Genomic DNA, 27,218 nt, shown 5'->3' with positions numbered 1-27,218 from the left:
ATGTTGTAAAATACAAATGGGAAATATAATCACAAATAAAAGTTATTTGCAACACATATCACGTGACCCCAAGTGATCCCATCTCATATAAACTGCGCTATAAAAATCTAATTCTCTCAGTAATTATCTGCATTAATGTCAAGTTAAATCTTAATTTGGAATACAAGTTTAAATGTAAGAATTATTTCTATTCGTATGAATAGCTTACTCAGAAACTATGTAAAACCACAGTGCTTTACATCGCTAGTGCGTTCTCATTAGAATTGATGAATTTAACTCTTGACTTTGCCTTTGGTGAGTGGTGTGATTGCATCCTAATTAACTTAATTACTGCCTGCGAATGGCCTTAGGGCATAAAATTGAACTATCTGGTAAAAATTCTCGGCCACGACACTTAGCAGACGGAACACTTAACCGACAAGACATTTAGCTGACAGCGACACTTAGCCGACATAGACACTTAGCCGTCAGGACATTTAGCCGACAAGGACAGTTAGCCGACAGGACACTTAGCCGACAAGGACACTTAGCTGACAGGACACTTAGCCGACACGGACAGTTAGCCGACAGTGAGTCTCGCTCTTCCCAATGGTTTTAAATTTCTAATACTTTCACATTTCATTTCTACTGTGCTCAACATATCGCACTACATTCATTCCCATATAAAGTCGTTTTGCTCCTCCCACTAATGAAATTTCCTTTCCTTGTCAGGAAGTAGAGGGATTCGCCCTAGTCCTCGCCACACTGGAACTACATTTTTTATCTAAAATGCTATTTACACCCTATACAATTATAGGTTAGGCATCGCATATTTATTACAGGTTACTACAATTACAGGTTAGGCATCGCACATTTATTAATATGGGATAGTACTCCGGCACGGGAATTCGTACCTCGTGGCCTGCGGCAAGAAGTAGGTTTGGTTTATGTAATTACGACAAAGCCAGATTGCTATCTGCCTAACGGGATGGATACCTGTGTGGAGGACTTTCTAAGGAAAACTGGCTCGTATACATGTTACACATGGCAAAAACACCCATGCAGCCTGTCCGTTCGCGGGATTCGAAATTCGGAACGAACTGCCAGTGTTCAGTAACTTTACCGCTCAGCCGCTGCTGGGCCTAGCAGAAATAGAGTGACCATTTTACTTAATATATAACCACTCTCTTCCAATAAAATTGCCTTTTTATGCTAGAACTTTATAAATGCATTCAGGAAAATAGACACCAAAAATTCCCCTATTACCAGGTAGCTACAACAGAAACGAGAAAGAGAAGGAATGAAAGAGAAAAAAGTTAATGAAAAGTGAAATGAAAATTTATACATTTTTAACAGATATTGAGAAAGTTACATTTTATGAGAAAAACATGGCTCAATATAACATATTATATTGAAAATTACACATTGCGACTTTCAAAACAGAGTACATAATATTATCTAGTTACATGACTGATCTAGTTAAATTTAGCTTTGATAGATGGCACCACATTACGGTGACTTTTCAGGATGTCTCGCTTTGCTCCGCCCTGCTTGGTGCTCCTCTTTCTGCAGATTCCTCCAATTTCTCTTCGGAGATTTTCCAACGTCCAGAATTTCATATCAGCAACGTTTTCGATATACGAAGAGTGAAAAATGTAGTTTTTGAGAATAGAATTCAGTTATGAATGAAATAGAAAAATTAATTTAGAAAGAATATTTCTAAATTAAACATAATGCACCAGTTTAGTGCTACAGTCAAAAGTCGTTAATTCGGACACCCATAATTCGGAATGACCTATAATCCGGACATCAAAACTAAAAACTTTCTGCGCATGCACCGCGTTGACACATGCGCAGAGGCATTCACGCGTGCGCGTAAGACCTTTTACGACTGCGCATATGAGTGTGCGCAAGTGCAGAATACGTTTTCGCGTGCGCATTTTATGTATAATGGACGTATAAGCTAAATAATTATCTATTTCAGTTAATGTTGATGATTGCGTTGTTCCTTAATTTTCGAATTGCATCCGGCTTATTATTTTTTGCAGACTGTAAGAGCAATTTTATAAAAGTAAGCTTAAACTTTCGATTATATCAAATAGAATTTCCGATATATATTTGTTAATATGTAAAGGATCTAAAGCGAAAGTATGTTTTGAAATCCGAAATCTGTTTATCAATTTCACGCTGCTCGGCGGCGGGCGCGTGATGAATTGGAAGTTGATTTGTCAGCACTATCTTTATCTTCAGCGCAGATGTTTTTATTTTATTTGGCTTATAATTCCTTACCAAATGTAGTATTTCATCTCGATATGCTCCGTCTTTGATATGATTTAAAACAAGTTCCTCGTCATTATAATTCGCTTCCGATAGCGAAGAAAAGTGACAGAGGTTATTGAAAACAAAAAAATTTCGATTGACAAATTAGTTGGTGTTCTTGACACAGCAATTATAGGACTTGAACGGTGGAACTTTGTAACTGAACAAGAAATTATGTCTGTTTAATAGAATTAAAGAGAAAGTATTATCACATGAAACGAAGCAAAACTTAAACAACTTACATTGAAAGAAATGTTTAATAAAGTAAACAAATAAATATTAAGCTTTTTCTTTTTGCAAATTTTGATACCCTTTAGATCATAATTGTTCTTTATTTCATAAATTACGGTTTCATATTTTTAATTTTAGAATTTCTGCATGTCATCTTACGAGATTTAAACTGATGATCTATAATCCGGAATCGCCGAAGTCCCGACGAGTCCGGATTAACGACTTTTGACTGTATAAACATTAACCTAAGTATTTTAAGAGAGAGGAGTGGTCAATAAACTGTTACAGAATTTTTATCTCAAGGTGGCATTATAGAGGTCAATAATTTATACCTTTGCTTGTCTTGATGCACTCTTTTTAATTGTTTCTAATAACAAAATATATATTTCGAAATTAACCCTTCACCACCATATGTTTCTATAAAAAGTATACTTCAAGAATAACGATTTTTATTGCATTATTTAGATTTTTCATGACAGGGAAAGGAAATTTTATTTGTGGGAGCAGCGAAACGATTTTGTAAAGAAAAGAATGTAACATGATGTATTGAGTAAAATAGTAATGAAACGTAAAGGTATTAGAAATTTGAAAGCATTTAGAACAGCGAGATTGGAAAATTAATATCGTTAAGTAAACAAGAAAAATTATTAATGATGTGAAAGTGTTCAAAAGAACCCAGCTGATTTAATGAAGAAGCATTGCAGATAATTTTTGAAGATCCCAAATATAATTAAGTGACCACCATACTTAGCTAAAAAAATTCTTTTTTCCTTTCGAAATTTAATTCATATTCCCTGACGAGAAATTTCAGCACTATTTCCAATCTGTCAGTTTGGCCAATATATACCAAACAGCACGATACATATCCAACAATGCTAAATTAACACAATAATTAAAAGCACATATGAGATCTATAAGAATCGAAAAATGAATTTTACTGATAGGTGAAAAAATAACTTAAATATTGATCTTATGGAGAAGTCGAGAAATTTTGTAATTGATAGCAAGTTTAAATAATTATTGGGTACATGCCAGTTAAACATCACTGTCAGCTTAGTATCATGTTGACTAAATGTCTTGACAGTTAAGTGTCCCGTAGCTAAATGTCCTGACGGCTAACTCTCTGTGCCGGCCAAACGTCCTGTCGGCTAAGTATCCTTGTTATCTAAATGTCCTGTCGGCTAACTGTTCGTGTCAGCTAAATGTCCTGTCGGCTAACTGTCCATGTCAGCTAAATGTCCTGTCAGCTAAGTTTCCTTGTTGGCCAACTGTTTGTGTCGGCTAAATGTCCTGTTGGCTAAGTGTCCTTGTCGGCTAATTGTCTTGTCGGCTAACTGTCCATGTCGGCTAAGTGTCCGTTTCGGCTAAATGTCCTGTCGACTAACTGGTGTTGGTTAGGTGTCCCATCGGCTAAGTGTCACGGACCCAAAAATTCTATGTAATTGTGTGCCAGTATTGAAAGAAACATCAATCTGATAAGAAATGGCTGTGACTTGTTTTGAAAATGAGGAGTAAAAGGTTACCAGCAAGGATATTCCGTTTGGCATCTGTTGAACCATTATTGGCGATTTTATTGCCTGCGCCGGCAAAACGGAAAAGTACCGAGATTTCATGAATTTGTCCCTTCCCTTATGCAGATACTCATTGTGTACCTTGCTGCACAATCCAGTCCAAATCTATGTGTTGAGAAGTTTTCTGTGGTGTTTAAAATAAAAATGAACTAATGGACTGAAAAAGTATCTTTGATATATGCTGTTAATCAATTCATGCACTTTTATGATGCTTTTATAGAAAATTTGATAGCTACATTTTCCCTCGGCTTTAAATCTGTAGTATATTGCAGAAACGTGCTTAAACTTTTATATCATCTATGAGGTATTGGACATGTCACTATGTGTTAAAATTGTGAAAATGATGAGTTGATCAAACACAAGAGTAACTTGGGTACAGAGGGATGCAAACATTTGTGTTTGGTGGGCATTGCTCCTGAAGACTAGGCTAAGCATATGATCTCGAGAAGCAACCAGGAGCCTTGGATAACTCTTTATTAAATAACAACGCAAAATTAAGGAAAATATGTGAGGCAAGAAGCTAGTGAATCCAACTTTGTAAGTGAAGTCCAGTATTAAAATAATTACCCTTTTACTTTCAAAACATTGTAGGTCATCAGATGGTGCTTTTTATGTAGTAGCTTTGCATTTTACTTTCATTCTCTAAGATATTACAGTATGATTTGCATTAGCCACAACCACACTTTTGGCCTTTGAGTAATTATGTAGGGGATAGGGAACATTTTTTATTTGACCTAAATAATATGTGAAGTGCCAAGGTACACTTATTTGAAATGGAGTACTATTTATTAGTCATACAGTTTTATTTTTGTTGGCAGAATAATGAGGAAAAGAAAAGAATTAGATTTCAAAGAAGTGACTTTCTGTTAGAACATAATAAACTGTGAAACTTTGTAACTGAACAAGAAATTATGTCTCTATAAAATTAAAGAGAATGTATTAACACCAAAAACAAAGCAGATTAATAACTACTTGAGCTAAATGTTTAATGAAACAAGTGAGTACATGTTGAGTTTTTTGCTAAATTTTGATTACCTTGCGGAGCCACTAGGCTATTTTGAAGCAGGAGGTATGAAAAATGTGCAGCGCCTTCTCCCGGACTCAAACCTGTATGTCTCAAATATAAGTTGAGTATGCTTCCACTTACACTATGAAGGCATGCAAAAAGGAGGGAGAAAATGCTTTATATACCCCTCCTTTTAAAAGGCAGTTGAGCATTAGGGGATTCAGTCACCAAATCCTGGTGTGAATGAATTATCATCTGCCACCTTTTAGTTTGGGGGCCACTAATAGAGTTATTTAGTATTTTGAAATAAGAGACATGAAAAATATGCAAGGGTTTTGCTGGGCCTCGAAAAGTGGACCTCTTGAATATGCATTGAAAATGTCTCCAATTACACCACGAAGGCATGCAGAAAGAAGGGAAAAAATATGTCATAAGCTTGAGATAATTAATGCTTCATTATTTCATAATCAACTATTTAATATTTTGAATTTTATAGTTTCTACATGTTATCTTTCTAGATTTAAATTGATGATAAAAAATCCAGAATCGCTGAAGTCTCGAGTAGTCTTGATCTCAGACTTTATTGTGCAATTATTATGCATAAATTTCTGAAGTTTTTTTTAAACATAATGTTGCAGTGGAAGCGAATGAAACTTTTGCATTTGCATGTGCTATTTTCCATTTTTTTTTATTTCTATTTATATTTTATTCCCTTATCATTAAAGACTTTAAAAAAGGACATCTCCCAAGAAAACACTTTAAAAAATGACAACTCCCCAAAAAAGTACTGCCAAATACATTTTTTTAATCCTGAACTGATTTTTATATGCCACAATTTTGTTCTTCTATTTTTTATTATCATATGTGAATATTAAAGGTTATTTTGATGTAGCAATATTCATCAGCATAATAAATGCTTCTTATCGGTTTTAGATCATGGAAACACCAGGAGATGAAGTTCCGGAATTAGCTGTTGAGACCGAAAATGTCCGCAGAAATTCTGCCAGTGCCACAGCAGAGCTGAAAAGTCTTCAGCCATCTTCCTTGGATCTCAGTATTGAAAATGCTAATAAATGTAGCATAGTTCATCCTAAACCATGTTCAACTACATCTGAAATAAAAAATATTAAGAGAGTTGATTCAGACTCAAAATTTGGAGTTTTGGAAACAATTCCATTAGAACTTTCTGGTCAGGAGGCATCACCAAGAAGTGGGTCTCCAAATCTTGAAAAATCAGAAAATTTGACATTACAGCTGAGATCTTTGAGTATGAATGATGGCAATATTCAGTCAGATGTACACAAAATGTCTTTTCAAAGACCTCATGTAATTATAATATTTTTTTCTCAATTCTGTTTCAAATAAATATGCATCTGAGCATTCTTAGTACACAAAATGGAAGCTTTTTATTTATTCAATAACTTTTAAAAAGTAGCTATTATAAAAAAGTAGACTTTTGGTATAAAAATTATTATTTTATATTTTGATAAGAGTGCTAGACATAATGAACATGCTCTAAAAATTTTGACATTGTTTTTTCAAAATAATCTAATTTGCCATTATGTATAAAAATTATCAGATTCTATCATATTGTATAAAATCGTCATATGTAATTGTAGAATCTTTTATGTAGAAAAGTGGATAGATCAACTTACTTCAAAAGCAGTTCTGTAGGAAATCGTGTGCTTCTGTACCAGAAGGCTTCCTTGACTAATTATATTTTTTAAAACTTCTGTAAGAGATATATGGTAAAACTCAATTTCCTACCTTAGTAGTTTTGTCTATCATTAATTTATGCAAGTGCTTTTTTACTGTATGGGTGCTATATGCACCTCGAAATGTATAGGAATCTACATTTTGGCAAATTTAATTGCTATTCTTGAGAGAGTTGGTGTAGCAAAGGACCCCAAAACACTACCCAACACCCATTAATCTATTATTCCTTTTGAGACAGCCTTGTTTTAATAGCAGTCTTTTTAAGGGTCTTTTAAAAGTTATAAATCACCAGGCTAAATATTGTTTTTCTGTAAACTGGAAAAAGCATTTAAGTGCTAAAAATTAATAAATTAATCTGAAGAAAACAATTTTACCAGTATATAAGAAAGTCTACAATTTTTAAATTAATTTTTCTATTAAAAAAATTATTTTTTGCCCTAATATTCAATTAAACTTTAGTTTTTAATCATGAAAATACATCGTAGAAGTAATTTAGTCTTAATAAAAATGTTAAGTAAAAGAAGCCATTCATGAAATGGCAATCTCTTCACTTTTTTGTCAGTGTAAAATCAAAGCATACTTATTGTTGCATAGTTTATCAAATCCTAGCACAAACTAGGATGTACTTATATTCATTTATGTTTGTATTTCAACCTTTTTGAGCTACATTTAAGATGTAGAGTCTTTGATGGCTAAGGTCATACAAAAGTAATGCAATCTGTAAAGAACCTGTTTACACCTATCCTTTTGGAAAAAGAACAAGTTGCGTAATAAGTCTGTGATAATTTTTACCATTCTTTTTAAAGATTATATTATCTCAGAAGGACTGTTACCTCTATGTCTTCAGATCTCACCCTGCCACATTTCTTTTACACATCTGAATCAAAAGAGATATGTTAATAAACTGCAGACATTCCAGCAACGGAATGAGAATATCACAGCAATAGGTAATGACATCAACCATGTTTAGCATGCTGACACTTTTGCAAATGTGTAGCAAGAGGTTTCTAGGTTCCAGTTTCAACATTTGTTGTGATGCCGCTCATTGGCTGTCTCTTAAAGCAGGTACTGCGACAGTAGGATTCATACCCCATTTTATGCAGTAGGATAATTATCCTGCTTTATATATTACAAGAGTTGCTAACAATTACTTCTAGGTGAAATAGTTTGCACAAATAAAACATATCAGAATATTATAATCTATATATTTCAAAGAAAATGTTTTTAAATAATTATTGTTATTTTATCTTCATGTTTGTTTGCTGATGTAAAACTGCCTAAGACAGTATTCAGAATATTAGTAGTATAATCAAATAATTTTTTATTTAATTGATTGCATCATTTAATTTGAAATATAAATGTAAAATGTACTAATTTCAGTAAATTTTAAAAAATCTGAAAAATCGCAGTAACTATATTTAAAAAAGGGCAATTTTTACCAAACAGGTTTTTATAATTTATAAATTACTGCTTGCAGCATTTAATATTAACTGTCTTGAGCTCCGTTAGTTTATGTATTTAGACAGCAATAAAGTTTTCTTGTAACTTTTTTTGTTTAACTTAAATGTGAGCAAAGAATTAGGGAAAGTAGCAATGATCTGGTGACACCATTTGTCAAAAATACTGCACTGATTTGTTAAGAAATACTGTAGTCTATCATGGATGTTTATTGTAGACATTCACCCAAATCTTTTTACTGTTCTAAATTTTCATATATTTTTTCATTTTAGTCAGCTACAGAATGTGAACAAAATACTTTGAGCAAGTACTTCAGGGTTAATCCAGTCCCAGCTACAAAAATTGATTCAGAAGGTGTTGAATTTTTTAATGCTTTAGCAGAAAGTGCTCAAGGTACAGTAGCTGTAAAATCAGAAACCAGTGGTACTGCTGAAGGAAGCAGCAATTTTGGGCAAAATAAAACAGCAGATGTGGAGAAAAAAACCGAGATTGCAGAAGAAGCATTTGAAGATTCTATTAGTAAGTAATGCCAGCATAAAAAATTATTTTAGCCTTGTAATTATTAATTTGTGTTAAAAAATAGCTATTAGATTTATATGGAAAGAATGTATGGTAGGTGCAAAGAATACATTGCCAGAGGAGGGGCAGCCTACCATAGGCAAAATAGAAAAAAATCTTTCTTATTGGCCACAAGTGCAGTTTAGATCTGTATTTAAATGTGTTGTGTACAAATATGTTAAAAGGAATTAGAAATGATTTGTCATAAATTGTATAAAATGAAAGTAACAAATAAAAGATGGTGCTTACTCAATTATGATTTTGAAGTGGTAAATAACTTACAGTATGCATTGTTTTGTATTTATAAATAGTGCTGTATGAAGAAAAATATTAAATATGCCCCTGTTAGTAAGACAGCAGTGGAAACATACAGGCATATCAGTGATAGCTACCTTACATCACAAGCCATGCCAAATATTGTAATTCTGCACTTTTTTTTAATCCAAGCACATTTTTTTTTGTGAAATTTTGACCAACTACTAATTTCTTAGAAACTAAGACGGGTTTTATCATTTGATGAATGACTAAGAGAGTGTGTAAATAATTTTTTCATAAAAAAGTTAGCCATAGTTTTTTTTGTTTTTTGTTTGTTGTTGTTGTTGTTTTTAAGCCCAAAAGAACGTTAGCCCAGAATTGCTATTAGTCTCGAAACAGCTCGAAATTCATTATGAATGGCTGTATCGATTCTTCAAATTGTTGCCACCAAATATTATTGCCCTGCATTATATTTAAAGAAGTTAATAATGAAGTTCTGCACGAATGTATGTTTCTCGCAGTATGAAAACACAAAAGTACCTAGAGCCATCAAATTTTGAATAATGTAGCCCTTCACCCAAATCTTGAATTTTGAATTTGTTTTATTCTCTATTTCATATTTTTGAAACTTAACGAATTTTTAACTAAGAAACTCAACAGTTTCAAATCGAGCAGTAACAACACATTCTATGGAATAAAATATTTGGTACTATTCCGTTTTGAGGACCATAAAAAATCACCAAACTATTGTTGATGCCAGTGCTGCCAAAAATAAATCCGGCAACCCTATCGCAAGAAAGGAAGTATAATAGTAAATAACTATCCAAGATTATTGTTTTAATTTAGATGAAAGGTTAATTTCATGTAATACTTTTTTATTATTATAATTTATATAAAAAGGGCTAAACATAACTGAATGGAAGCATAAGAGTAAATAACTATTTAAAGATCATTACAGTCAAAAGTCGTTAATCCGGACTCGTCAGGACCTCGGCGATTCCGGATTATAGATCATCAGTTTAAATCTCGTAAGATGGCATGCAGAAATTCTAAAATTAAAAATATGAAACCGTAATTTATGAAATAAAGAACAATTATGATCTAAAGGGTATCAAAATTTACAAAACGAAAAAGCTTAATATTTATTTGTTTACTTTATTAAACATTTCTTTAAATGTAAGTTGCTTCGTTTCATGTGATAATACTTTCTCTTTAATTCTATTAAACAGACATAATTTCTTGTTTAGTTACAAAGTTCCGCTGTTAAAGTCCTATAATTGCTGTGTTGAGAATACCGACTAATTTGTCAATCGAAATGTTTTCGTTTTCAATAACCTCTGGGTCACTTTCTTCACTATCGGAAGCGAATTATAATGACGAGGAACTTGATTTAAATCATAACAAAGACAGAGTACATCAAGATGAAATACTACACTTAGTAAGGAATTATAAGCCAAATAAAATATAAAACATCTGCTCTGAAGATAAAGATAGTGCTGACAGATCAACTTCCAATCCCCTGAGTGAAATTGATAAACAGATTTCGGATTTCAAAACATACTCCCCCCCCCCCACCGCAGGGGAGCGTAAAATTGATAAACAGATTTCGGAATGGTTAGAGAAACAAAGAATATGCCTTTATCCATTTTTGCAGCAATTCCACTTTTTGTTTGATGGACATCAAAATATGCTTTCGCTTTGTAGATCCTTTGGCAGCTCCAGAATCGGAAATTCTTTTTGACATAATCGAAAGTTCAAGCTTACTTTTATAAATTACTTTTATTAAACAGTCTGCAAAAAATAATAAGCCAGATCTAATTAGAAGATTAAGGAGCAATGCAATCTGCAACATTAACTGAAATAGATAATTGGATCATTTTAGCTTAGCTTATACCGTCCATTATATATTAAACATGCATGCGTAAACATATTACTTGCATGCGTAAACGCATATGCGCTTGCGTAAAGGTATTATGTGCATGCGTAAATGCAAATGCGTTTACGCATGCACAGAAAATTTGTACCTTTGAGGTCGGGATTATAGATCATTCCGGATTATGGACGTCCAGATTAAAGACTTTTGACTGTATAAAAGCTGAAAGTTTTCAAATTTTTTTGCTTATTTATTTATTTTGGTGGTATCACGAATACATATTAAATGTGTAGTTAGGGTTCTCATAATTTTAGATTATATTTATGTCAGTTCTTATGTGGGACATTGACCAGGATGGGTTTTATTATTTGTTAAATCACTAAGGATCTGCGATTTAAATTATTTCATGAAAAATAGATTATCCACAGCGAAAGATTTCTTTCAAGTAATCATAAGTTTAAATTTTGTTTTTGTGGTATCGCCAATATATACTGAATGTATTTTAAGGCTCTCACTATTATCTTAGGGTACATATCACATAGTTCTTATGTTTGACAATGATTGCTGCTTAGTTAATGAAAAATTGCCTTATATTTTTTTTCAGATAATGTACTTTATTTGCAATTCTGCAATTGAAGAAGAAGGTTCTGTTCAAACTTCAAAACTAATCCTGAAAATTTATGAACATTACACTGATTCTTGTCTTAACTTCTCCAGTAATCATTATTTTGCATGTTATGTGAATCCAAATTTTTTTCACTATATCCTGACAAGAAAATTCAAGCTAAGACTGCTATTCTATTTTTCTGTTTTTGAGGAAAATATTTTTCAAAAAATTTAGATATTTTTGTTATTTAAATGCATTTTGTACATATTCAGAGATCCAAAGGATATTCATCTGTCTCTATTAACAATATTTTTTTTTCCCCCTGTTCAGAAAAAGAACCTCCTCCAGTTTTGCTGAAGTTTTTTGCTGAAGATAAAAGTGGCAGTGATAGGGATGGCAAAGCATTTTTTGATAAAATTGCTGAAGAAAAATTACCAAAGGGTCCTGCCACAGTAGAACTTCACAAAGAAATTTTACCAGATAATTCATCTCAAAATCAATTCTTAGCATCACCAGTGTGTAATGGAGAAATTGAAGAAGCTTGGATTCCTTCAGAGAGAACTCGTCACACATTGGTATCTGTGAATACATCTAGTTCTTTTGTTCCAGATAAAAATTTGCTGACAATGCCAGGAATCATAATTGATGAAGAAATGGTAAAAATATGAATAATGTATATATTTTTCTAAAGCATTTTAAAAAATAGTAAATCAATTTATATGAATATCTACACATTGTCTCTTATGTTATTTAAGCAATGGTAGTGTAGTTAAACCATTAAGGAATGGTACATTTTTGAGTGGCTAAACAAATAAACAATGAAAGTTTTTTTTTTTTTTTAGGCTGAGTTGATAGCTATACAGTTTAACTGCTTAATTTGGTATGTTCAGGTTTTTCATCTTACTTCAATGTATAACAGAAAAATCATTTAGTTATCATAGAAACTGCTGTTTGAAAGATACTCTTTTCAAAGTGGAAACACCTTAAATGTATTTTTCAGGTTTAGTTTATTTAATAATGTGATCCAATATTGTGGCTTCACCAGTGATAGCATTCTAACAATTTAACGACTGGAACACTGCACGGGTAATGGTTTTAAGTGTAAAATATACATACACACATGCATGCTATATAAAGGAAGGAAAAGAAAGAACTCTTAATTTTTATGGTTGTTCTGATAGTATTTTCTCCCTCATGTATGCACTCTTCACATTGAAACAAATGTCCTGTATGATGGTAGTAGTAATGAAAGTAAACTGCATAATGTTAGAATGCGACTAAATTACTTTATATTTTAGTTTTTCTTATTGATTCCTCACTGATCTATGTTAAAATGTTAAAAAATGAAGAGTTTAATAAAAACACAAATTTTTGCAATAATTTACTTTAATTATTGCAATTAAATTTTAACAAGTTTGCTGAACTGAAAGTATTTCTGCTATTATGCCAAAATTCTATTTCTGCTATTATTTCTGCTATCTGCTATTATTCTGAAAGCTATTATGCCAAATATATGTTTCTTATCTAGTTCCATTATTTTTAGTGTGTTATGGCAAAGCACTTAAGAGCTGCTTGTTTTAGGAGGAATGAGACAACCTCTTCGCCAGGAATTTAATATGGATCAGTAATTTGCATTTCTTTTCATTTGGGTGCTGGTGGACTTAGATCCCAGTGCATTATAAATATATTGCTTTAAATTGATTTTAAAATATTGCTTTAAATTGATACCTTTGCTACTTGGTTTGGATTGATGGACAACTTGCATTCATGTAATGCTTTTGAATATCTGGCTCTGAACTAACTCACGAAAGTCTTTTAAGGAGCTTGATTATTCAATATTGATTCTCATAATAGCTTGATTATTCAATACCATCATAAATCCCAAGCTCAAAGGAAAATCTCTGAATGTATTTATATTGCTTGCTTCCTTTATTAAAACAAAAAAATTGTAACAAACTAATTAATTTCTAGCTCTATGCAATATGTACATATTGCACTTTTGTATATTATAAGTCACCAGTTTCACTGTATAGTTACAAATTTGTGATTTTGTATAAGCTGCTATAAAACACTGATGAATTGGCGTAATTCCAAGCAGCTTAACAACTTAGGTTTATTGTTGGGAGAGGAAAGAGCATCAAAGTCAAATTTAATAGAATAGTTTAGTTATTCTGCACTTTTTGTGTGATAATTATTGGAATACATATAGTACAAAGTCCGAGATCCGGATATCTAAAATCTGGACTTCAAAGCCACCAACTTTTTTTTTTTTTTTTTTTTTTTTTTTTTTTTGTTGTTGTTGTATGCTTCACGCATGTGCATTTAATCCACCCCCCCCCCCCATGATAAAACGTGGAGAGTCTCGATTCCTAATTTCACGTCGGCACTAAATAAATACCTCATTACTGAAGACACAAGAATTTAGCACAAATTTGTGTAATTAATAATTTGGCTCCGTAGTTGCGTATCTGCTTCATATATGTCTCAAACCAAAACATTCTACATAAAAATATCGTTGATTTTTTTTACCTACTACAGTACAAAGTCCGTAACCCAGACTCATCGGGACTTTGCTGATTCCGAATTATAGATCATCAATTTAGATCTGGTAAGATGGCATGCAGAAATTATACAATTAAAAATAGGAAACCATAATTTATGAAATAAAGAGCAATTATGATCTAAAGAGTATCAAAATTTACAAAAAGGAAGCTTAATATTTATTTGTTTACTGTATTAAACATTTCTTTCAATATAAGTTGTTTAAGTTGCTTTGTTTATTGTGCTAAAACTTTCTCTTTAATTCTATAAACAGACATAATTTCTTGTTCAGTTCCACTGTTCAAGTCCTGTAATTGCTGTGTCAAGAATACCAACTAACTTGTCAATCAAAATTTTTTTGTTTTAAATAACCTCTCTGTCACTTTTTTTCACTATCGGAAGCGGTACATCGAAACATGCTTTCGCTTTGTGATCCTTTGGCAGCTCCAGAATTGGAAACTCTTTTTGACATAATCGAAAGTTCAAGCTTAATTTTTATTAGATTGCTCTAACAGTCTGCAAAAAATAATAAGCGTGATCCAATTACAAGATTAAGGAACAGCACAATCTGCAAAATTAACTGAAATGCCTTCGAATCAGTAAAAATAATTTTAGCCTAGCTTATACTATCCGGTATACATTAAACACGCATGCGTAAACGATACCAAAAAAAAAGCTTATGGCTTTGAGGTCTGGATTATAAACCATTACGGATAATGGACGTCCAGATTACGGACTTTGTACTGTAATATTTTATATCCCTGATACTAGCCTGACGGATCATTGTTTATTATATTTTGCTTTCATCATTGCATGTTTATCAGTGCATGACAACTTGAATAATGACTCATGCAGCCTTGCCAAAAACAATTTTATTATGTTCGTAATTTAATAACAAAAAGTATGGTAACCTTTGATGTTGATATTATGCTTGGCAATGATTACAGATTTAAGTTAAAATGCGCTAAGTAATGTTGACGAGCAAACATTTAACAAACATTTCTTTCCATATGCTAAAAATAGGTTTTGCTAATGATACTCTTAGGCCAAAAGATTACATTTAGTGCTATTTGAATTGAGAATAACTGATTTGTTTTTCACATAAACCCAGAACTTTTGCCAGAGCTCGTATAGCCGTACTGGACCGCAGAATTTAGGAGAGACAAAATTTTTGGAATTTTAGAGAAACACCTAGCAACAAGATTAAAAGATGAAAAAAAATTTCAAATTTAGGGAAAGCACTGCAATTCAGAATTTAGGGGTGGCAAAAATTTAAAACTTGGGAAGGCACTTGGTAGCAGAATTTTGGACCCACGGGGACTGCATCAAGTGGCAAGATGTCTAGCACGAGCCTTCGATAAGCCTTAACTATATGTAGGAATTTATTTGTTCAGGACTTAGATAAGTCATAAGTAAGTGGAAGAAATAGACGTAAGTATAATAAATAATTAATACAATTCAGGCTTAATTGTCTCAGTATGCGATAGAAGCAAGACAAAATTTAACGGAACAACTTGTCTTTCATCACCAGTCGCATGATACATAGCCAATAATGCATAGCAAACGCTGTTAATCTAGGCTAAAGTTATACTCTACTGATTCCAAGGAATTTCAGGCAATATAGCAGGTTGCACTATTCCTTGACTTTCTGATTTGATCCAACTTAACTTTTGTATGACATAAGAAAATGGAAAAAGAACTTTTTGAATTTTTAGTGGATTCTGACACCCCACTCGCAATGAATAACAGAAAAATTATCTGATATGCTAAAAGTGAAGACTATGACAAAGTGATGACTGAATGGGTCAGACAGTGTCGCAGCGAGTGTATGCCATTGACGGGTCCAGTGCTAATGGCTCAAGCTAAAATATTTCATTAAGAAAGGAATTTAAACACTGAGTGCACATATTCAATAGATTAGTTAACCAAATTTAAAAATCGCCATGGTATAAGGCAAATAAAAATTTCAGGTGAAAAAGCTTCAGCTAATACTGGAGCTGCTGGACTACTTGCAGACGAATGCATTAATAGTGAAAAGTTATCTCTAGAACAAATTTACAACACTGATGAAACTGATCTTTTGTGACAATATGCACCGAAAATACCTTGGCATCCTCTATAGAAAAGGCTCCAACTGATGTCAAAGATTCCAAAGTGATATAACAATTTTAGCATGTGCAAATACTGCAGGAATGCACACATGTAAATGTTTTGTAATCAGAAAAGTACGTGACCTCGAGCATTTAAAGAAGTAAAGCTTTTCCCCCTTATATATTGTGCGAATAAAAGAGCACGAATGACACAATTGTTAATGAATGAGTGGTTTGAAAATTATTTCATACCCGAGGCTTGGCAGAATTCGTTTGGTGTACCTGATGATGTAAAATTTGTCCTGAGTGTAGACAGCTGTTCGGCTCATGCTTCACTTAAAAGTTTTAGTGAAACATAATGTATCCATGTTATTTTTTCCTCTGAATTTGGCATCCATCATTCAGCGTATGGATGTTGGAATAGTGCACACGTTGAAATGCAATATAAAGTAGAATTTTTAAAATCCATGTTAAATTTCTTGAATAATGGCAAGGCTGTTCAAGAATTTTTGAAATATTTTAGCATCAAATTTGGTTTGTGGAGAATCTCAAGATCCTGGGAGGATGTGTTTCTAGATACTTTAAAAAATGCTTGGCGTAATTTATGGCCAACTGCCATATTTTATGGTCAGGATAAAGAATACAATAGCTGCGAATGTGAAGGTTTTTGGATATCACAATCCAAAGGTGAAATTTTCTATTTAATGAATTTTGTAAAGAAATATGGAGAAGCAGTAATAAATAAAGATGATATAATAGCAGTTTTTCATGGTGATGATAATGCCTCAATGATAATCAATTAACGTACAGTGAAATCTGTAGTATGGTTCTAGATCCAGAAAATACTGTTACTGATAGTGAAGAAAGTGACAGAAAGGTTATTGAAAATGAAAAAACTTTGATCGACAAGTTAGCTAGAATTCTGGACTCAACAAATTACAAGACTTGAACAATGGAACTTTGTAACTAAATAAGAAATTATGTCTGTCTATAGAATTAAAGAGAAAATATTACTACAAAAAAAAAAGGCATTTTAAACAACTTCCATTGAAAGAAATGTTTAATAAAGTAAACGAATAAACATTAAGCTTTTTTTTTTTTTTTTTTTTTGTAAATTTTGTTACCATTTAGATCATCATAAATGCTTCATTATTACATAAATCACGATTTCATATTTTTAATTCTATAATTTCTACATGCCATCATACTAGTTTTAAACTGATAATCTAATATCTGAAAAAATCCCAAATTCGGAATTGCCAAATTCGGAAGTCCCGACGAGTCCGGATCTCGTACTGTATACTATTATTTCAATCATAGCTTCAGTAAAAGATATTGCATTTTTTTTACTCTTTTATGTATGTTGAATTGCTTTCATAATGTTTTGTTTATATGTCCAAGAAACATCTGTTTATTTCAGGAAGATCCTGTAAAAGCACTTTTAATTGAATGTAATTCTCCAGAAGCCCAGAAAAGAAAAGTCCTAACTGTTTCTGATGTTACAGAAGATGAAATTGGTTTACAGAAATTAATGGTAAGTTTATATGATGATTACTTTACTTTTGTCTATGTTCCTGATACTTTTCTGGAATATTTATAATCCTAATAAATCTGTCTTAAAGTTTCCATGATAATTTTAGCTGCATTTTCTTTTGGTATTTCCAGACAATGCTAAAAAGCAGCTCTGGAAAGTATCTATTGAGAACATTGACGATAACAGCTATCCTTCTACACAGGAAATGGGTCTCAGCTAACATGTTACGCCATGCTTTTTAAATTTTTAGAAGCTCACTAATTAATTCTCTATAATTTCTTGCCTTTAAATTATCTAATGAGTTCATTGTTGCATTTGTAAAGGATTTTCATTCATCCATCAGATATAATCTCCACCTTACAATTTCAAGATAACTCATCAGGTCTCTAATTTAAAGAACAGAAAAAGATGCATTTCTTTATTTTGATTTCATTGATGTTGGGAAGCTTTGCATTTTAAAAATAGAAATTCTTTCCATTTGTATCCATTGCCTTCATAGCGTTTATCATTAAAGTTGCTTTGTTGTGAAGATGTAACAAATACATTTTCTGAGTATATACAGTCAAAAGTCGTTAATCCGGACTCATCGGGACTTCGGCGATTCCGGATTATAGATCATCAGTTTAAATCTTGTAAGATGGCATGCAGAAATTACAAAATTAAAAATATGAAACCATAATTTATTAAATAAAGAACAATTATGATCTAAAGGGTATCAAAATTTACAAAAAGAAAAAGCTTAATATTTATTTGTTTACTTTATTAAACATTTCTTTCAGTGTAAGTTGCTTCCTTTCATGTGATAATATTTTCTCTTTAATTCTATTAAAAAGACATAATTTCTTGTTTAATTACAAAGTTCCGCTGTTCAAGTCCTATAATTGCTGTGTTGAGAATACCGACTAATTTGTCAATCGAAATTTTTTCATTTTTAATAACCTCTGGGTCACTTTCTTCACTATCGGAAGCGAATTATAATGACGAGGAACTTGATTTAAATCATATCAAAGACGGAGTACATCGAGAAGAAATACTACACTTAATAAGGAATTATAAGCCAAATAAAATAAAAACATCTGCCCTGAAGATAAGGATAGTGCTGGCAGATTAACTTCGAATTCATTGCGCGCTGCAGCGTGAAATTGATAAACAGATTTTGGGTTTCGAAACATACTTTCACTTTGTAGATCCTTTACATATTAGGAAATATATATCTGATATTCTATTTGCATAATCGAAAGTTCAAGCTTACTTTTATAAAATTGCTCTAACAGTCTGCAAAAAATAATAAGCCGGATCCAATTCGAAGATTAAGGAACAATGCAATCTGCAACATTAACTGAATTAGATAATTTTAGCTTAGCTTATACCATCCGTTACACATTAAACGCGCATGCACACACACATATTTGCAGCCATAAAGGTCTTATGCGCACTCATAAACGCCTGTGCGCATGCGTAGAAAGTTTGTAGCTTTGAGGTCCGGATTATGGGTGTCCAAATTAATGACTTTTGACTGTAATCTTTCTCAATTATCAAAGTATTAAGGAATCATAATACGCCTGTGCGCATGCATAGAAAGTTTCTAGCTTTGAGGTCCGGATTATGGGTGTCCAAATTAATGACTTTTGACTGTAATCTTTCTCAATTATCAAAGTATTAAGGAATCAGAAATTATGTTTTAGTCCCTTGAGTTATTGTTGATCCAAAATCTTTTGATATAGTGTGTATGCTTACCTTTCATTAGTCATGCAAATAAGCAAAAGTATTTTGTGTATTTGATTCATATTCTAAAGAGCAGCTGCATTACTAAATTGGTTAATGCAAATTTGATTTTTATTTACTTATTTATTTTTGTGTGTGTGCACTTTGCATTCTCATAATGCTGCTATGATTGTTATAGTGGTTAGTGATGCTGGCTACTGTATCATTAGGTCTGGATTTGAATTTCAGAGAGGATAAGTGTCTTTGTAAGTATATATTGTCTATGTAGTATAGGGGCATTTAAATCATGCAGCAAGATGAAGTCTTCTCGAGTGGTGTGTTAGTATGTGCAAGTGGGAAATCCTTAGATCTTAAGTGGGAAATCCTTAGATCAGTCCACCCCCATCTGAATGTTTTCCATCAAAGCTGGGATGGAGCTTCTCCTTTCTCCTGGGTGTAGAAGAGTTGCCCCCTTTAGTACACACTGGACAGCATTCTTGGTGATGAAATGACTAAATGACAAATGAATGCCAGACATTCCTAAATAATACATTAAATTGCAAATGACTGCCCATTTGAGTAATAACATATTCTTGTAATGTTTAAAACTCATGTTGAAGTTCTTACATACTACATAGAGTATACTACTTCTTACATACTTCATACTACATGCATTACTTCTTACATACTACATGTACTTCTTTTTTATATACCAAACAGTTAAATTTCATGCTGGATTCAAAAGACACAAGTTGATTTACTTAGAAACAATTTTTCCTACCATTTTAAAATTTGCAATGTTTATTTGACTAGAGTGCTGGTGTATCTAAAAATCAACTGAAGAAAGCATTAAAGAATCATGCTCATAAAATATAAACAGTCAAAAGTTGGATGAAATCCTTCAAAGAACATATTACATTAGATCAAAGAGATGGTGCTTCAGATCAGGATTTTATATTGGAACCAATTGACAGAGTTATATTGTACAATGTATAAACATTGTGGTCAAATACATTTCTTTGTGTGCCTAAATGGGTACTTATGTATTAACGCAACCAGGCCAAAATTCGCATAAATCACCAAATTTGGCAACCCTACTTATGGCAACCCTATGTATTTAGACGAAAGTTTATTTGTAAAAAGAAAAAATAACACTGGGCGTGTACTACCACAGCAATGGGTTTTCGGCGGAATTTGCAGAGAAAAGAAAGAGACTTTTTTGATTACTGTACCTAACAGAAGCGCCGTTACCCTCATGGAAAAAATTTGCGAAAATATCAAGGAAGGAAGCATCATTTATTCAGATTGCTGGAAAGGATACAATACAAGTGAGTTCGAAAATGCTGGATTTCTGCATGGAACTGCTAATCACAAATATGACTTTGTGGATCCCAACACGGGCGTTCACACACAACGTGTACAGCGCATGTGGGGCTCAGCCAAATGGCACAGCAAAAAACAGAGAGGAACAGGCCATCATCATTTTGACTCATACCTTATCGAACTTATATGGTGCCAAGCTCAAGCTGTTAATGGGGAAGATGGTTTTCAAACAGTGCTAAAAGCAATAGGCAAAAGATTTCCACCGAAAAAATAATTCTGCAACTTATTCAAATTCGAAACTGGAAGGGTTTAATTGCTATTTTATATTTTAAAACAAAATAATATAAAAAACTGTATTAAAAATTATCTGTAATTAATAAATGTACATTTTCTTTCTATTCATACTTCTTTACTCAAACTTACAAATCGCGCCAACCTGGTTGCGATAATACGTAAGTACCCCTAAATGTTCTAAAATCAGTCATTTTGTCTAATGAATGTTTTAAGGATCAACAGAGTTGTTTGTTTGTCTTGATGCAGTTCTACTGATTGAGACTGTGGGTAAAGAGAAGGTATTTCATATTCGTAAATTGGGTATAAAATATATTCCTGATAATATATGGATCTGACGTTAGCAGTTTTCTCACTCTCTTTAATCTTTATTTGTTGTTATATCAAAAACCAATAACAATCATAAATCCCTTTGAAAAACTTTCTTTAGATTCTTTGAACCATGGTCTAACATTTTTTTTTTTTTTTTTTTTCTTTTCTTTGATGTTAATAAATGAATCTCTTTTATTGCATTCATTTAAATACTCTTAATATTCATCTGTTGTGACAACATTTTTCTATTTTTGTCCAAATAATTGTTTCTCATGGAGAATTCTGCTGTGCATTCTGCTTTCGAGGCTATGTTGTGGAAAAAGACGACTCCCATTGTGTGTTTTTGCCTTTTTTAGCTTGAAATCAGCATTAATCATTTTGTTAACAGTTGGCACTGAGCATATTAAGGATTAAGCAACTGTTTCCTTTACTGGTTTTCTTTTAACATTAAACTTTTTGCCTTTGTAATGTTCGAAACATTCTGTTTTTTCCTTCAATGTGTTTGTTGAATTTGAATAGTATTTCTCCTTGAAGCCAAACTTTGACACTTTTTTCTTTTCTTACTGACAATATATCATTGCTTTAGATAATGGAAACTCATGGCTTTCGCAACATTTTTATAACTAAATATGAATAATTTTCTTCGTAACGAGCACAAACATAACCTTTTGTCCATTGCTTCTTTAAAAGCACCATTTTGCATGAAAACAAAATTATCAAGTAGCAGATAATAATTTATACTTTCAAAAATAAAGTTGCAGTTAAAAAATTTTTTCCAAGCAGGCGATTTGTTTTTCTACTCAAGGAAAGTTGTCTAAAAAATTTGTGAACAGCCTCTGTAGCTTAGAATATTCATGTATATGAAGATATACTTAGCATAGCACCTTTAATTATGATAGAATTGTTTGTTTTAGTTATTCTTTAAATTTTATTCGTGTTGTGTGCACAAGTATTTTATAATAATGTTAGAAAATTCTTCTTCATCTGTAAATATATAATTTATTTTCCCTTATTATTTAAAAGTAAATTCCCTCAATTATGCTAAGTATATCAAAATGTACTGTGTTATGATTTTGATTTCATTTCTGTTGTTGTTTCTATATTTTATCAACATTTTTTAATAAACATATTTCGTAAGTTTGAAGCTATGTACAAAAGACAATAGAATTTTAACAAACCTTACTTTTATAAGCCTATACATTTAATGCACAAGTAAAATTTTAGAATCATGATAATTTTCTTTGATCAGTGGTTGAGTTGCTGAGGTCTGTAACTTTAGTACCATCACCAAATTCTATTCCCTGCAATCAAACAGGTTTGATCCTGTGTTATGTGAATGTAGTTCATTTTCCTTTGAAATACAGTTTATAGTTTCCTTTGGTTTTTTTCTTTAGGTTGGTAATTCATTATGTGTGTAATAAATTACACACATAATGAAATAATCCAATCCAGAAATAACTTTTATAAATGTGCATGATTAAATGTATGTGATACTAAAAATAATTTTTAATATATTTCTGGTGATGATAAAAATTTATATTAATAAAATCATGTGTACAAAATTATTGTAATGATAATTATGCAATTTTTTTAAACTTTTAATGTTGTTTACTCTACAGCGCATTTGACTTTGTTGTTTTTAGGAAGCAGAATGTTACCATGCTGCCATAAACCTTACTAAAAGATTACTGAAATCATGTAATCAAGGTCCAGGCGATGAAGGCAAACCAAGTAAACATACACCATATACATTACGTGTAAGTATACATTTCAGAAATTCGGGAAAGTTGTTTAATATTCCTTTCTTAAAGGTAGTAAAGAATGTGTGTTTCTAATAATTTGAACCTTAAGAAATTTATGTTAAGTGCATAATTTATTAAACATAATATTAAAGAATTACTCCAGTTGTTGTTGACAATAGAATCTTTTTGTGTGGCATTTAAAAAATTATTCTTTCATGGCATTATCAAACTCTTGTAAATAACCTTTGCCAAAAAAAAAGTACTTAAAATCTTGGAAATACTAATAAACCAGTCTCGTTGTATTTTGATAGATGCTATGGCTTTTTCTACAGCAAAACTTCATTGCAAAGCATCTAATGTAACCTCTGATTTGTTAAAGTTTTGTAAAAAGTGAATTCAAATTACTACTTTCCACATCAGAAAGACACTTTCTTTTATTCCTGTTTGTATTTTTCAACTTTTGATGTACTCTATTTGCAATATTCAAAGGCAGCAAATCGGGAAATTCTCAATAAATTATTAAAGCACAATGGTGCCTTGGTATACGTCTGCTCTGAAATATGTTCTTTTTAATGTGAAAATTTTTGTTTGAAATTTGTTTGAAATTGACAGGGGCAAGACCATTTAACATCTGAGGTAAGTAGCAATCTGAGGTAAGCATTTCTAGCACTAGAGAAGCTAGCAATGCTGTTGGCAACTAATTTTTGTCACCAAATTTAGTAATCATTTGCCTACATTTCTTCCTATGCCTATACAACTGTAATTGGTATAAGCCCTATGTAACTGAAACTGTGTATGTCTTCCAGCAATTTTGAGAAATCAAAAGTACTGTAAATTTCTTGGCATATGTGGGAAAACTATATAAGACTGGAAACAGCATCAGTTTTAGTTAAGAGTTTAGCTCAGATTACCGAGATGTAGAGCTGTGTTGAGCTTACACATTTGAAACTTTTTATATTGTCTTTTATAAAATGGTCTTAGTAATTTTCAAAGGATATCTACTAATTGTACTATGTCATACTGAGCAGAGTTCTACGAGTACTTTCATGAAAATTTTCAGAACTCTGAAGTGTTTCTTTTGATAAAATATATTTTATCAAGTTGTCATCGGTTCTGTTTGCATTAAGTCTAGTCCATATGCACATAACAATTTTTGGTGTTAGAAGTGTAATTTAATGCCAATGACAAGAATGATGGAAAAGCAATTTAGACAAGTGTTGATGGGCTTTGCTGCATTTAGAGAAGAGGTGAAAGCAGGCTAAGAAAAGATGAAAGCTGGCCAAAGAAGGCTTGAAACAGATCAAGAAGAAATAAAAAGAGAAGTTGCTGCCATAATAATAAATGAGTTTAAGGCTATGGAAGGCAAAACAGATGCAGTTGAAAATAAAGTTGGAGAAAATGAAGAAAGAGTTTTTGCTATTGAACAACAAATCAGTGAGAGTTTCTGTGGCTGTTGGCAAATAAGTTGACAGCTTGAGAAAATCTATAGTGACAGCTGGACACAATTCAGACAACCTTTAAATTGTAATGTCTTCTCAACTTTGTATTGAAAGCTGTGAAGAAATGATCTTGTGACAAGACTTAATTCTCTATAGTGGCAAATGTAAATGGATGGTATTCAAAAACTAAGACCTGCCATCTTTTCACTTCTCTCAGAGTAGATGCAGTGGATATCCTTCAAACTCTGTTTGAAAACAAGAGGCTCTATCCCACATGTTGGAGCTGCGCTTTGGTGAGAAGTGTTTAAAAGACTACTGCAGGCTTCCGTTAAAATCTCACCACTAGAAGCCCATTGAGACACTCCAGGAGCTCGCCGCAGATGTTGAAAGTCTATCTTATCTCACTTTTAGACTGCTAATCAAAAACAAGGGAAATAACAGGAGCAAGGCATGAAGAAACATGGGAGTGTCTTCAGTACTTCATCGATGGCTCCCAGGATATCATGAAATTTCATGTAGATGAATTAATCAGGTAAGTCAGTGCCTTGAGGCAGAAACAGGAGTGAGAACGAACTGACCCTAATGTGCTGAAATTGCAGTGGTGAAGGCCATTTATGAAGGAACTGCAGAACACCACAAAGCACGGGAGCTAAACTGCTTTCAGTAAAGAGGAGGGAAACTAATTAGTGGCCATCTTTGTAGGGTGGAGGTTGCCAGATATTAAGAAAAACCATTTTAAATCACTTCAGATTTCTTCAGTGAATGATGGGAGTAATGAACTTTTCATCATGGATCATATAAATGGAGTTCCTAGCAATATGACCATCGATACAAAAGCCAATGTTACCATCATTCAAAAAGACTTGGCTTAACAATTGGAAGGTAAACTCATCTGGGCACTGCCTGGCTTTCCCTTCAAAATGTGCCCAGTCATAAAATTGATATTGACAGAAAGTTAAATGTTAGCATCTTGTTTGGAAATGTGCTTACCCATCACATGGCATATTTGACTAACATTGCAGATACTTTCGTACTCGGGTTTGAATTTCTAAGGAAATACACTTTTTCCTTGGACTTTAAAGGCTCTGTATTCTGTCTCTGAGGACATAACCTTATTTGAAATTTGAGATAAAAGAATTAAATTGGGCTGCCAAATAATAGCTCTAGATAATATCACAGTATGAGTAAAAACAGAATTTTTACTTCCTGGCTCCATAGCCGAAAATAGAAATTTCCGCTATGGAACCATAGTAAATGTAACTCAAGAACTGTAACAGCCCGAAAGGAGTACTAGTAGCCTCAGCACTCGTCAACCTATTGTGAACCATTATCCCGGTGAGAGTTGCCAAGGTAACAGAAAAGGCGAGAGTTATTAAGAAAGGTGAAGTGGTTGTGGCATATACTCCAGTGACCAATGTTAATCAGAACATTAACACTCCAGAATCCATGTCTTCAGAGAGCATTACATCAGAGTTATTGCAAAATGCCCAATTATACGATGAACAGAGGAATGCTGACAAGGATTTTGGCTGTTCAGTGTGATGCCGTCTGGAGTATGTAACACACCAGCCACTTTCGAACACCTCAAAGAGAATGAGCTGACAGCACATTCCTACAAAGCCTATCTGGTATACCTGGATTACATTATGATCAGGAAAACTTCTGAAAAGCATTTTGAAAATATTTGGAAGGTGCTTCAGAAATTGAAGGAAGCAAATCTAAAATTTACTTTTGCCAAATGTAAATTGTTCAGACAGGAAGTGACATACGCTGGACATGTCATCTCTGCCAAAGATGTGTGTATGGATCCAGAAAAAGTGTCAGCAGTTAAAGGATGGCCCCAAAAGTATCCATCAGCTGAGAAGTTTCTTTGGGCTTTGCATCCACTATAGAAGACAGAAGGGCTTTTCTTCCATCACAAGAACCCTTCTTAAACTGGCAGAGAGTAAGCAAAAGTTCATGTGGATGAAGAAATGGGAAAAAATGTTTTAGGAGTTGAAGAAGGCTTTAAGATCTGCAAGAATCTTGATATATCCTCGGCTTGACAAAACATTTATTCTTCACACCTGTGCGAGGAATGAGAGTATCAGTGCTGTTTTTTCCCAAGAAGTAAACGGTCAAGAACATTTGATAGCATGCTTTAGCAAATGTCTATTTAAAGAAGAGAGGAATTACTGTGTCACAAGAAAAGTGTTGCTCACTTTAGTTGAAGCCATAGAACATTTCCACAATCACCTCTACGACAGAAAATTCCTGCTCCATACAGATCATGTATCGTTGACTTGTATAGAGACTGCAGAAATATGGCATCACTATCCATCTTCATAAAGGATCATCACACAGAAACAATAATGCTTTGTGTAGAAGACCCTGCCTAGAAAGCTGCCAATATTGTTCTAGTGTTGAAGTGAAATACAAGCTGGTTAATATGGTCGTAGGTCAAGTTATCAATTCAACATCATCTGACTCAGACCCATGGAGTGATGAAGTTGGGAAAGACCAGTTGCAAGATAGCCAACAACACTGAAACCATAACTGACTTCATGGAGTCTTCAGTCAAACAGGAAGCCTAAGTGGCAGGATATTTTGATTTATAATCCTACAACAAAACAATATTGGGCTTTTTGAGACTCATTTTATATTCAAAATGGTGTCTTGTACCAGAAGTT

At 32.7% G+C, this 27,218-nt stretch overlaps 1 protein-coding gene across 2 annotated transcripts in view; it reads left to right on the top strand.

The window, feature by feature from the left end:
- The window catches only part of LOC118186650 (trafficking protein particle complex subunit 12), an 80,042-nt gene that overhangs the window by 8,743 nt on the left and 44,081 nt on the right, over nucleotides 1-27,218 (top strand). For both annotated transcript variants that reach the window (XM_035356766.2, XM_035356767.2), the window contains exons 2-6: nucleotides 6,040-6,432; nucleotides 8,553-8,799; nucleotides 11,904-12,229; nucleotides 17,625-17,738; nucleotides 23,012-23,125. In XM_035356766.2, coding sequence (XP_035212657.1) covers nucleotides 6,043-6,432; nucleotides 8,553-8,799; nucleotides 11,904-12,229; nucleotides 17,625-17,738; nucleotides 23,012-23,125 — 1,191 coding nt within the window. In that variant the 5' untranslated portion in view covers nucleotides 6,040-6,042. The remainder of the gene's footprint in view (nucleotides 1-6,039; nucleotides 6,433-8,552; nucleotides 8,800-11,903; nucleotides 12,230-17,624; nucleotides 17,739-23,011; nucleotides 23,126-27,218) is intronic.

The sequence above is a fragment of the Stegodyphus dumicola genome, chromosome 9 (assembly GCF_044657685.1).
Source record: "Stegodyphus dumicola isolate Sdum_Otavi_A_Nest chromosome 9, ASM4465768v1".
Lineage (NCBI taxonomy): Eukaryota > Metazoa > Arthropoda > Arachnida > Araneae > Eresidae > Stegodyphus > Stegodyphus dumicola.
The sequence above is the reverse complement of the archived record's forward strand: the minus strand, read 5'-3'. Positions and strand labels throughout refer to the sequence as shown.